Source organism: Neopsephotus bourkii, unplaced genomic scaffold (assembly GCF_033783945.1).
Source record: "Neopsephotus bourkii isolate Nb327-2 ecotype Australia unplaced genomic scaffold, CSIRO-AGI_Nbou_v1 NB_1479, whole genome shotgun sequence".
In the NCBI taxonomy this organism is placed as follows: domain Eukaryota; kingdom Metazoa; phylum Chordata; class Aves; order Psittaciformes; family Psittacidae; genus Neopsephotus; species Neopsephotus bourkii.
This window is the reverse complement of record NW_026901955.1, coordinates 433157-445409: the sequence shown is the minus strand read 5'-3', so window position 1 is coordinate 445409 and position 12253 is coordinate 433157. Positions and strand designations below refer to the sequence as shown.

At 62.1% G+C, this 12253-nt stretch overlaps 1 protein-coding gene across 1 annotated transcript; it reads right to left on the bottom strand.

Moving 5' to 3' along the window:
- Positions 1-2697: 2697 nt before the first annotated feature.
- Positions 2698-9533, bottom strand: ASPHD2 (aspartate beta-hydroxylase domain containing 2). The gene is made up of 4 exons (XM_061369211.1): positions 9379-9533; positions 5800-6828; positions 3779-3892; positions 2698-2976 (listed from the first exon to the last, which is right to left on the bottom strand). The coding sequence occupies exons 2-4, from the start codon at positions 6605-6607 to the stop codon at positions 2867-2869; spliced, it is 1032 nt and encodes a 343-aa protein (XP_061225195.1). The 5' UTR covers positions 6608-6828; positions 9379-9533; the 3' UTR covers positions 2698-2866.
- Positions 9534-12253: the final 2720 nt, after the last annotated feature.

The window sequence follows — 12253 nt, the reverse complement described above, 5'->3', positions numbered from 1 at the left end:
TGCCTCTTGCAGCTCCATGGGGATGGTGGTATGAATCCACCCAACCCCTGCCCTCCTCATCCCCTCCCTCCTCTTGGAGGGCCTTGTTTCACCTCCTGGCTCTCGTTGCTCAGTGTGTCTGTGCTCTGTGGACAGAGAGTAATTGGGAGCTCCTTAAGCTAATGGGACCAAAGAGGGTTTGTGGCTCTTCTCTTCCTGTGTCCCTGCCATGGCTGGTGATGGCTGCTTAGACCTGGGTGATGGACACCTGTGTCTGTGCTGGTTCAGAGCCTGCCCTTACATACACATCACTGTGACAATAAAAGAGTCTTCAAGGCTCATCCAAGCTCTGTGTGTCAGTGGCCAGAGTCCCACTTACTGCTTGGTTGTGGTGGGGTTCCTGGTGTGAGGGTTGGGTGACCTGTTACTCCTGGTTCCTGTGCTGGTGGGGCTGAGCAGCAACCCCTGTTGTTACAAGTGTGATACATGAGGATTGCTGAAGGTCGGTGTGTTCCTGGCTTTATCGTGGTGAGCAGACTCGTGTGGAGGTAGCAGGGCACCCCCAGGAGCTGGCCCCAGTAACGTCACCATCCTCACAGCTTGTTCCACTGGGACAGTGGGGGATTCCTGAGGTAGCTCTGCTGTGGGGACAGGCAGGGACTCCGGGGGAAGAGCCGGCTGCCTGCTCAGGGCTGGCTGGGCAGGGATTGCCTCTGCCTTCCCCCGTGGCAGCGGAGGAGGTGTTTGAGCAGCAGGAATGCTCGTGACACTGCTCCTGCTGCTGCTTGCTCTGGATAACAGCAGTGTGGGTGGGAACGGTCCTTGGGAAGCCTGAGCTGCAGCCAGGCAGGAGCCCTCCTGCTGTGGTGATAGACAGTTGTGGACAAGCTGCTCTGGCTCTGGAGTGCAGTGCCGGGAGGCACCGTGTAGGTGAGGGATGCGGCGGTGGGAGAAGGCAGGAGGGAAGATGCTCATGTGTTGCAGCTGGCTTGCGATGCTCTGGGTTCCTCTGACATCCTCCCCCACCTCCTCTCTGCCTGCTCAGCAGCCCCAGTGCAGGCTCCCTCAGTGGTGCTTGGGAGGTGAGGAAGCCCTGGGCTGCCAGGAGGAGCAGCGAGGCAGCTCCGGGCTGCTCTGCTCCCCCCAGGGAGATCCTGCTGGCTCCTCGCTGGGTGTTTGGGAAGTGCTTGGGAGCTCCACTGGGAAACACGAAGAAGTTGAAGGAAAAGCCTGAGGGGGACAGGAGGGAGTTTTGGCACAGCAGCAAAGCACAAGATAGATGCTTTTGCCTGCTGTCAGGGTTCTTCCACTACAATCTGCTGTGCCGTCTGTCGGCAGTGGAACAGCTGGGGCTGCTCTCTTCCCTTCCTGCTTCTTGAGCTGCATCTGGCCACCAGGACCTATTGCTGTCCTTAGTTAAGAGGAAAGTTGTCTTGGGGTAGGACAATGGAGAGCTCCAGGCCCTTGACTTAATGGTTATGTTGCAGAGAGGCTGTTTGAAACCGGCCTCATCCCAGCCTGGAGCTCCTGCCTTTCCGCTTTTCCAGCCATTTCTTCCCACCAGCTCCTGCTGAGCAGCAGGAGGAAGCAGGATCCAACCCCATAGTGACTGACTCGTTACAGCAGCAGGCAGAGCCCGGTCTGTTTCAGCACAACTGTTTATTGATAATCTTTGCTTATCCACCACTGTATGAATGGTACCAAACCCTGAGCCAGTGACCGGCTCCCGCAGGGTCTGGTGCCGGGCAGTCGATGCGTGTAGAAATCATGCACGTCAGATAGTCTGTAACAGGACAGGTGTAAAAACCATCTCGGATGTATCTGAAATCTCTGCCTTATCCTGCAGCCAATCACTGAAAAACCTGTCCAGAAACCATGCTGGGAAGGGGCTGTGTTCCCTCCCCACAGGGTCCCTGGAGCCACCTCCTGAGCAGAGGTGCAGGATGGGGTGAGCATCACAGGCTGTGTTACAAACCCTATGGTAGCTCCGTACCCCGAGAGCCCAAACACACCCTGGGTGCTGGGGGCCTTTGGGAGGAGCGTGTTGGTTGTTGTGTGCACAGGGCACTGGGGCCTCTGCCTTTGGAAACCTTCCCTTTGCTGTGAGGTCTGTGTGAGCTGCCTCTGTACACTTGCCCTGGCTTGAGGAAAGGAGAAGATGGAGCAGCAGAGGGAAGCTCATCCATCTCCTTTCTTCCCTGGCCTTAACCTATGGAAAACAAAAGCCCTGCGCCACATTCCAAACAGCATCCTGCCCCTGCAGGGGCTGCCCAGCTCCAGCTGTGACAGCCCAAGGTTGCAGATAAAGCCAGGAACGGATTTCGGTAACTGATAACACCCTCGGTTCAGATTAAAGAGCAGGAAGAAGAGGAAGCAGGAGCCCTGGGGATCACGGTGCAAGGGCTCTCTGTGGGCAGAGCACTGCCTCACCCACCCCAACGGAGCAGCCCCTGCCTGGGGCAATGCATTATGACCCCTACAGCCCCCAGCATCCATGGAGGGACTGTGATGAAGCCAGGGCTGGGCTGCTGGCTGGGTCGCTGTCTTGGTGTGTGTGTGTTGGGTTTTTGGCTGATGACCACAAGAAGTTTTACATCATCACATTCAAACGAACACCCTTGGCTTTGTTACTCTACTTCTGAACACCGCAAAACACAGTAGCAACGTAACACGCAGGAGGAGAGTGGTGCTGCAGCTGGACCATGGAGGGAAGGCGAAAAGAATCCCTGAAGCCGACGATGGAGGGGAGGGATGGGCGCGGGGACACGTCGCAGTTTCCATTTACAAGAGCCCGGACCCGAGGCCGTGCGCCGGGAGGCAGCTCCCATCTGGTGCCGGCGCCGAGCTGGCCCGGCCGCCCTTGAACCCACTGCCCTGGCCAGCGCCGTCATCGTCCCGGCGCGAAGATGAAGTCGAGGGCTTGGCGCTCAGCGGCGGCCACGTTGGGGTGCCACAGGTCCACCATGAAGATCACGCGGGGACCCTCCTCGGGGGGACCTGGGATGGAAACACACGGTGAGGCTGTGCTCCGGCTCCCATGGGATGATGCTCGCCCTGGCGCGAGGGTGATGGGCTCCATGGTGGGAGGCTGCTGCTTGTACCCGGAGCGTGCACCAGTACAGGGCCAGGTCCCAGTAAACACCTGAACCGCTGCTTACTGGGAGCCCAGCACCTCCAGCACAGGGTCAGGGCCTCCTGGCAGAGCTCTGGGCAATCAGACCTGGAGGTTTCCCATCACAGGCAGGATGCTGAGCTCGCCCTCCTCACAACTGCATCTCAGAGCCCTGCAGGGAGCTGCTGCTGCGCTGTTCCAGCCTTCCCAGCCCCACGGCTCTGCACTGAGCAGCGCTTCCCAATCCCACAGCAGGGCTGATGTGGGAGCAACAGCTTCTGTTCTCCCACTCTCTCCACACGCACGCTCCCCTGCGCAGAGCGGCTCTGATGGAGGCTGTTTACGCCATCAGCCGCTAATGCCGGTTAATCCGGGAGAGCCGGAGCGGAACGGCCTCCATCAGTAGCGGGAGAGGCGGAACAGGGCCTCCATCAGTAGTGGGAGAGGCGGAACAGGCCGCTGGGAAGCTGCTCTCCCTGCACAGGAGACAAAGGCACCGCGGGCACGTCAGTGCCGGGCTGATGCAGCTGTGGGAATGCTGTGAGGGCCGGAGGATGCTGCGGCTGCAGCACCAGAGCCTGAGCTGCACTGCGCAGCCCTGGAGGATCACAAGGAGAGCACTGCTGCTCCCCAGCCCCAGCACGGCACCGCTGCAGGACAGCGTGAGCCCCCTCGGGGTTCACTTACCCTCATGGAACGCCGTGTGCAGGAAGGAGTCATCGAAGAGCAGGCAGCGGCCCTCGGCCCAGCACTGGGGCTCGCCCCCCACCACCAGCTCGCAGTTACTGGGTGTCTTCAGACCTTGGTGCACACAGAGAGAGGACAGGGTCAGGGCGGGCTCCCTGTGATGAGGAGCAGCCCTGGAACGGGAACAGGGAGCCCCATTGCAAACCCCTCGTGGGGAAGAGGTTCTCCATGGGCAGGACAACCTGAGAAATAAAATGGGTCTGTCCCTAAAGCACGAGGGCAACCCAGGCCAGTCTGAGGGGTGATCCCATCACCCTGCAGCACCGGGGGCTCTGGAGCTGGTGCAGTCACCCTGCCCCAGGGACGCTGCCATGGTGGAGAAAGGGGTCAGGGCTCACGTGAATCGTAACCGGTAACAACACAGCAGGAACGGATCTCAAAGAGATGCAGCAGGGGCTCAACCTGCCCGGGAGAGCTGGGAGCACAGAAGCTGCTCTGCTTTCCTCCTGGATGCTTCAAAGCTGTCAGACACCAAAGCCTTTTCCCTGCACAATGGCCTCAGCTGGAGATGCTCCAGCTGGAAAGGAGGAGCTGAGCCTGCAGCCTGCAGCCTTGCATGGCATCCATGCCTGGGGAATGCTGCCCGGCCCCTGGAGGGGCAGAGCTGGTGCCTGAGCATGCCCCAGTGCATTCAGCAGCAGTCACAGGGTTGGAGTGAATCCTGCAGAGCACCTTGCCCACACTGATGGATGCTCTGACCCTGCACAGTGAGCTGGCATCAGAGGGCAGGTTGTCTCCTAAATGTACCCATGTCCTGGGCACCGCAAGAACTGATCCCAGCACTGAGATGGGGATGTCAGTGTGCCCTGGGCACGGTGCTGTGTCCTGGCTGGAGCTGGAAAACATGGAAGGACAAGGGGATGATCCACATTGCTCATCTCCCCAGGTCATGCTGCTCCAGCCCTAGAGCTGATCCCAGCCTTGTGCTGCTGCTGCCGGGGCAGGTCTGAGCCATTGGTCCCCCCCAGGAACCGCTCTCAGCCCCTTTCAAAGGGGACGCATCTCCCCAGCACCCCAGGGCGAGGGCAGAGCCATTGTCCAGGTCCCCAGGCCTGGAACGCTCCTCGGATCCGCTCTCCAGCCTGCTTCCCATTGTGATAAACGGGCAGTCGCTGCCGGAGCCTGTTTACCCAGGAGCTGGCTGCGCCGTGGTTGATGTTTGCCAGCAGGGCCCGTGCGGTGCCTCCCCCCGCACGGTCTGTGCTGGTTCCAGTCCCACCATCTGTGCCTGCAGGAGCTCCCATCCCGGCAGCCCGGTGCCACCATCCAGCGCCCAGCACCCGAGGGGATACCCCAGGACCCCCCGTCTCAATCTGCACCAAAGCAGGATCTTTGCTCACATCTCCCGGAGAGCACCCGGAATTCCAAGACCCCCAAATCTCACAGCAGCAAGAGCCCCGGATGGCAGGGGGAGGAGGTGAAACGCTCACAGGGCTGAGCTGGGCACCCTGGGGAGGTCAGGCACTGAGCACCAGCCTCTCCTAGGGAGGATGCTGCTGCCCAAGGCCCAAACGCCCTCAGACCAAAGCACAGCAAACCTGAGCTCGTCCTGGGGATGCAATTGGTGGCCCCCTTAAGGGAAAAGCTGGAGAGGGGCTTTGGACAAGGTCCTGTAGGGACAGGCCAAGGGGAATGGCTTGAACCAGAGGGGAGACTGAGCTGAGCTCTTAGGCAGAAGCTCTTCCCTGTGAGGGTGCTGAGGCGCTGGCACAGGGTGCCCAGAGAAGCTGTGGCTGCCCCATCCCTGGCAGTGCTCAAGGCCAGGTTGGACACAGGGGCTTGGAGCAAGCTGCTCCAGTGGAAGGGGTCCCTGTCCATGGCAGGGGTTGGAGCTGGATGGGCTTTAAGGTCCCTCCAACCCAAACCATGGGATTCCATGACCTCAGGGTACAAGAGGCCTTTCTGGGATCTGGGCACCCCCTGCCCCACTCAGGGCAGGATGACCCCCGCCGGGCACTCACCGAGGTGGCAGCGGATGCGGATGTTGGTGGGTCCGTAGTGCTCGGCGATGACGGTGCCCGGGCTCAGCACGGAGATGCACGCGTTCCCAAAGACGTTGTTGCCAATGCAGGTGCGAAGGCTGCCGAGCAAGCGGTACGTCCGTGGGCATCTCCTGCAGTTCCTGGGCACGCACATGCCCTGGTTCACCAGATAGAAGGTGAACCACTCCCCGCTGGCCGTGCTGTTCATTTTCCATCCTTGCGGGAGGCTGCAGTTTGAGAAAGCTTTGTAGAGGGTCTCAAACTCGCACAGGATGGTCTGGAAGTTGCGCTCCAACAACTCCACGTCGTGCTTTTGAGCGTCCCGGGAGAAGTAGGGCATGGTGGGCAAGTCCGGCAGGAAGAAGACCTCAGGCTTCTGGATGGAGGGCCGGCTGTTGAGGTAGCGGCCCTGCTCGCGGATGCCCTTGTGGATCCTGCCCATGCCGGACCAGGAGTAGCGCTTGGCGTACTCCTGCAGGTTGTGGTAGAGTTTCTGGTTGAGGCCGTCGTGGTGCGTGCAGCGCGCGCACTCGGGCGCGTGGCAGAACACGAACCCGTTCTGCACGCCGTTGGCCTCGGCGCTCTGCATCAGGGCGTTGACGGTGGGGTAGGCGCGGGGCTGCTCCCGCCCCACGTGGTAGCAGTACCACAGGAAGAGCACCAGCAGGCAGGCGACCGCGGCCAGGGCCGAGGCGTCGCAGTCCCGGAAGGACTGGATGCCGCTGGCGATGAAATCCCGGAGCCCGTCCAGGGACCAGCTCCAGTCCAGCAGCCACTCCATGGACATGGTGGTGCAGCGGCACGCGGCGCTCAGAGCTCGAGGGCCTCAGGGGCACCCACACCGTGCAGCGGCGCCGGGGCTGCCATGGGGCAGTGGGAGCCCGGCATGGGCAGCAGCAGCAGCAGCAGTGCCAGGGCAGGCCCAGGGGGTCAGCAGTGATGTGCAGGCAGGGTCCCCACCAGTGCTCCTGGCACCATCATCCTGAGAGGCAGCGCTGGAGGGAGGCTCTGGGGAGAGAAACCAGGAGGAGTCAGGGAGAAGGCTTCCCCCTGGGGACCCTGCAGCCGGGGGCACCGGTTCCTGTGTGGGATGATGGATAAGGAACCCAAGAGCCCATGCTGAGAAACCCCCACCCCTCCCAACAGCATCCTCCACAGATATCTGAATAGAAATAAAGGGAAGATCTTTCTCACCCACCACCCATGGGCAACGATCTCTCCTCCTGCTCTCCCCAGTTTCCCTCCTCCATTCCTGCCTTATCATATCTGAAACCTGGCTGACAAGGCAGCAGGGCAAAGCTGGGAACAGACACTTAAGAGCCCTATAGAGCAGCACATCAGTTCATCTCCTTGATCTAAATGCGCTGAAGTGATTCTCCCTCCAGAGACCGAGTTGACAGCCCAGAGGTGGGATGCAGGAACCCAGGCTTGGCCAGCGGGACAAGGACACTCGGGGACATGGGAGCCCAGACAAAAGATGCTTCAGCTCCTCAAAACCACGACTGATGCTTGCTCACCCCATGCTCCATCCCTGGGCACCTCGGAGCAGCTGGAGGGGAGGCAAAGAGGGGGCAAGGAATGGAAGGGAAGCACAGACCCTGCTGGGAACATGCCAGGAGCTACCCTGGCCTTCAGTGCACTGCCAGCACCGGAGGAGAGCCCTGTAATCACTGATGTGCAGCAGCTGAACACAGGTCAGGTCTGCACACAGAGCAGATGCTCAGGCTGGGCATCATGGAGGGTCACAACCTGCCCTGGAGCACTGAACGCAGGGTGAAGAACAGGGGCTCTCACCCTGTTCCTGTGTGCTAGTGCTGTGCCAGGCAGGGCAGGGGGATGCAGCCTGCAGGAGCTGCAGGGCAAACAGCTCCCATCTGAGCAACACAGGGATGATACAGGTAGGGGGGAGGGAGATGCCGTGGGAGCTCATTGGTGGGAGCACTGATTGAAGGAGTAGGGATGGGTTTATTAGCAGGGAAGGAAGGCAAATACCATCCAACCGCTCCCAGCTGAGGTCCTGCAGCCCGTTAATGACCGTGCATCTCCCTGCTGCAGGCAGTGGTGATGTGCTTCAGCTTGTGGAGCTTTGGCTGGGACCTGACCCTGTTGCTGTAGACCTGGTGCTGGGGGCACAGGCTTGGGGCAGTTTTACACCCACAGTAACCTCCCTCCCTCTCTCCATCCATTCCTTGCAGCACGCTGCCTGGTGCCCCATCCTGGGATCAGCAATCCACGTGGCATTCACAGCCTCCTGGGAGTGTTAAGGTAACTTCCCCCCATCCCCATCGACTGCCATCCCTATGGACATGTTGCTTTCTCCAGCCCAGGCCTTAGCTCCCAGGGTGCAGCTGGACCCAGGGGTATTCCCTAAGGCCAGCACAATCCCCCCATGCTCCTTGGTAGTACCAGAGTGTGCTTGGGAATGCTGGCAGAGCCCTGCCATGATCTGTATTCAGGGTGGCTCTCACCCTGACAGCAGCAGCCCAGCAGCCAGGCTCCTTCAGAAGCCGACTGATGAAGCCAGTGTGCAGGGAGCAGAGCTGGGGGGTCCCCTACAAGGGTGGCACAGCACAAACAGCCCCACTGCTGCCCAGGGCTGCTGCCAGCACCTCAAAGGGGGAGAAGCAGGTGAGACCACGAGCGCAGTCAGAGATGTGAGCCCCTGTGCCCATGTGCAGCTGCCTGGCCCTGAGCCTGGCAGCCAGGATCTTCACAGGGATGCTCCATGCAGAGCCTCCCGCCGGGATGCAGCCACCTCCTGCACTGGCACAGGCAGCCCTGGGGCAACCCTGCCCCAGCCACCTCCCACAGGGCAGCGCCCCGAGTGCCAGCACAGGGTGGGTGCTGCATGGCTGGGACCTGCTGCTGGGTGGCTTGATGCTGTCACCCTGCACCGAGGCAGGCAGTGACCCTGACACCCCCGGTCTGAGACCAGAGGAAAGGCTCCTAAGAGCCGGCGGGGCCAGCCCAGGAGAGTGGAATCGATTCCAGGCTGCACTGAAGTTGTGCAGGACGTGGAGGCGAGCACCGTGCCAGGCAGCAGCGCCGTTACATAATGAAGGCACAGAGGCTTCGATGCAGCAAAAGTTGCACCTCGGTGGCTCCATGGGGACCCCGGCATCGCCCGGGGCAAGCAGGCTCCGCTCAGCACGGCCGGGCTCCCCAGGCCGCTGGCCCCGCGCTGACGGGGATGATGCGTGGTGGGGTGTCCTCGGCGTGGCATCGCTTTTGGGAGCAGCACCGGAGCCTCCTCGGGGCGCTGGGGTGCCGGCTGCTGCTCCGGAGCGCGCTTCACCCCTTCCCCATGGGGCCACCCCGGCGGTGGCACCGGCGCCGGTCGCATCAGCGGTGGCAGCGGTGCGGCAGCGCTGCCCGGGGTGCGGGTGTCCCGCGTGTCACGCAGCGGGCGGGGGGCAGCCGCTGCCCCGCTGGGGCCCTGAGCAGCACCCCCGGCCCTGCCGGGCGGAGCCCCCGCCGCGGGCACCGCTCCCGCCCCGCCGCACGCTCCCCCCCCCGCCTCATGCCCCGCACCGTGCGCTGCTCTGCGGCGGTACCGACCTGCAGCCCGCACCGCACCGCTTCCCGCGGGGCCGCCGCTCCGCTCCCCGCCGCTCCGCTCCGCTCCGCTCCCGCCGCCTCGGACCACAACTCCCATCAGCCCGGGCAGGAGGCACCGCGCCGGGCCGGCAGCCTGCGGGCCCCGGCCGAGGCACCGCCCGCCCGCCCGCCCCTCGCCGCGGCCTCGGGGCGGCGCGGCGCGCCCCCGCACCTCGCTCCCGCACCGCGCGGGAACGGCGGGGTTGCGGCACCCGGGTGGGGGTCCTGGGGATGGAGCGGCGGGAGGCGGGCGCGGTGCTGGTACCCGGGGGAGCATCCTCCCGGCTGCGGCTCCCCGGGATCGGGACACGGGCAGAGGCACCCCGGGGTGCAGCAGGACGTGCAGGGAGAGCCGGGGGCTGCAGCAGTCGGGACGCAAGGGATGGGAGCTCGCAGGGATGCAGGCACGCAGCATCCTGCCTCTGGGGTCACACACTGTTAGGGGTGCAGCAGTTGGGATGTGCAGGATGTTGGCTCCAGAGATGCGGGTGTCCAGGGATGCAGGGAGTGCTGGCTGCAGAGACACAGGCAGGGGGGAAATGCAGCACCCAGGATACTGCTTCCCGAGGATGCATGAGTCTGGTTGCAGGGGACAGGAGCAGCCAGGGTGTGCCTCAGTGAGGGTGTGATTTAGCAATTTGTGGTGTCCCTGAAGAACTCTTTAAATGCTGGTGGAGGAACAGTTTGTTGTGAGCCTTTCTGCTTCCTGATGGCTTTTTTCTTCCCCAATCTATTTCCCGTTCACCTAAGCAATCCAGGATCCCCGGTTAAATCCTTCCACCAACCTCCCCATTGTTAGATAAGCTGTTGTGTGTGTGTGTTTGCTCTGGAGCAACCTCATCCCCAGTGACTGCAGACCCAAACTGTGCCTTGGTTTCTGTCCTGGCACATTTCTGCCTCCTGTCTGCTCCTGGTGTTTCCCTGTGATCCCACAAGCGCATTCCCTGTGCCAGCCCCCCTCGGTTTGCTCCTGCAGGGTCCTGGCAGCATCACATGTTGCAGGGTGAAGGGAGGGCGAGTTTATTCCCTCCTGCTCTTTCCCAGGCCCCAGCTCACACCTCCTGTTCTTGGCAGGCAGCGCATCCTTCTGTCACCGAGTCTGCTGGCTCTCGGTGCTGGGCCTCTCCCATTCTTTCTCCCCTCCATCTGCCTTCTGCTCTCTGCTCCCCGTTGGTCCACTCCAGACCCTGGGCCTCAGCTCTGCTGCTCCTCCTTTGTCTGCAGGATGAGCTGCCCTTGGCTTTCCTCTGCCTTTAGGATGTTGCTTGGTCCTCTTCCTCCTGGGGCTGGATGGCTCTGCTGGGGTCCCCTGGAGCACCCACCCACAGCACCCATGGGGTGGCTGCAGGATGGAGCTGGGAGCCCAGCTCCTCTGTAAAGGGGCACCAGGAAGGTCACTGGGCTCAAGGCAGGACAAGGGTCTGGCAGGGTCCAGTTGTGCATGGGTAACAGGCACAGGAGCCACCCCATGGCAGAAGGGCTGGGAACAGCCCTGGGGTGCTCTTGGCACAGCTCTGCAGCCTCGTGGCTCCCACGGTTCCTTCTCCTTTCCCTGGGATGTTCTTCTGGGGCAGGCATGAGCCTGTGTCCTCCTGAGCTGCTGCCAGGATGCAGCTGCAGCCAAACCTATGCTGCCTGTGCCAGGGCAGGGTTTCCCAGAGTGTTTAGGTTGGAGCAGGGACCGTGTTCCCAGAAGGGCCCTCCCTGTGCTCCCTGAGCCGAGATCAGCATCATGCAGGCTCCTGCTCCCTGTGTCCCCTCCAGACCAGCCTGTGCCCAGGCAACGGGTGGGATGCTGAGCACGGGTGTATGGCTCAGCCCTGCCTCCCCTCCTCAGCATCCCTGTCCCTGAGCATTGCTCCTCCGCAGCCCAGCCCCGAGCCCCTGCTCTTTGCTCTTTAATCATACCCCATGCTGCTGCTGCTCTGATGCTGCACAGAAAGATGCCAGCACCGCCTCAGGGCTCTGTCACTGCTGGCACCAGTGACTGTGGATACCCCACAGCCAGTTCCTGCCTCCAGCACTGAGCAAAGCCCACAGCAGAGCTGGGGCTGGGGTCAGCTGCTCTCCCACCCCTCCATCCTCTGCATGGGTCCCCCAAACTGCTTTGGTTCCTGCTGAGAAACAACCCAGCAATGGGGGAAGGTGCAGGAATGTGGCCACTGAATGGATGTATGAAACCCAGCTACGGCCCATGAGCCCTGGGACACGCTGCCCTGCATGCGGGGTCCCTGCTGCTGCATGGCCGAGCTCAGGTGGGTGCACAGGGGATGGCTGAGGGAGGAGCAGGCTGTGCCCCCCGCAGGGGAGGTGGGTGACGGCTGCGGCTGCTGCACCCAGGCACGGCTCAACCGCAGCACGAAGCGGGAGGCTGGAGCTGGGCTCCTGCTTTACGTCACCGCGGAGCAGCGGCAGCAGCGAGATATCCCCCCCCCCCATTCGTTTTAATTCCCTTGCAATTTCCATCCAAAAATAACCCCAGCTCCCTCCTCCGGGAATGCTGCGCATCCCAGCCCCAGCTCCCGCGCCCTCCGCATTAGCCTGACAGCTGCTTAACGAAGCCATCATCTGATGGCACATCACAGCCTGGCTTAAAGCACACTCGGAGTTGTTGTGTTGTTCGTGCAGGGATGGATGGGAGGCTCCAGGTTTCCTCGGCTGGGCAGCAGCAAGGATATTGCCCTGGGTGGGTTGTGCCCCCCAATCCCTCCCCAGTGGCCATTGCCTCTGCCAGGGAAACCTGGGGCTCTGCAGGCATCGGGCAATGGTGTTTCATAGAATGGTTTGGGTTGGAAGGGACCTTAAAGCTCATCCAGTTCCAACGGGCCACGGGCAG

Excerpts from the sequence above, each read along its gene's own strand:
- ASPHD2 (XM_061369211.1), bottom strand. The coding sequence starts at position 6,607 with ATGTCCATGGAGTGGCTGCTGGACTGGAGCTGGTCCCTGGACGGGCTC. Across the intron at positions 3,893-5,799 it reads CCGCATCCGCTGCCACCTCG|GTCTGAAGACACCCAGTAAC; the intron begins GTGAGTGCCCGG and ends GTGTGCACCAAG. Across the intron at positions 2,977-3,778 it reads GCACACGGCGTTCCATGAGG|GTCCCCCCGAGGAGGGTCCC; the intron begins GTAAGTGAACCC and ends TTTCCATCCCAG.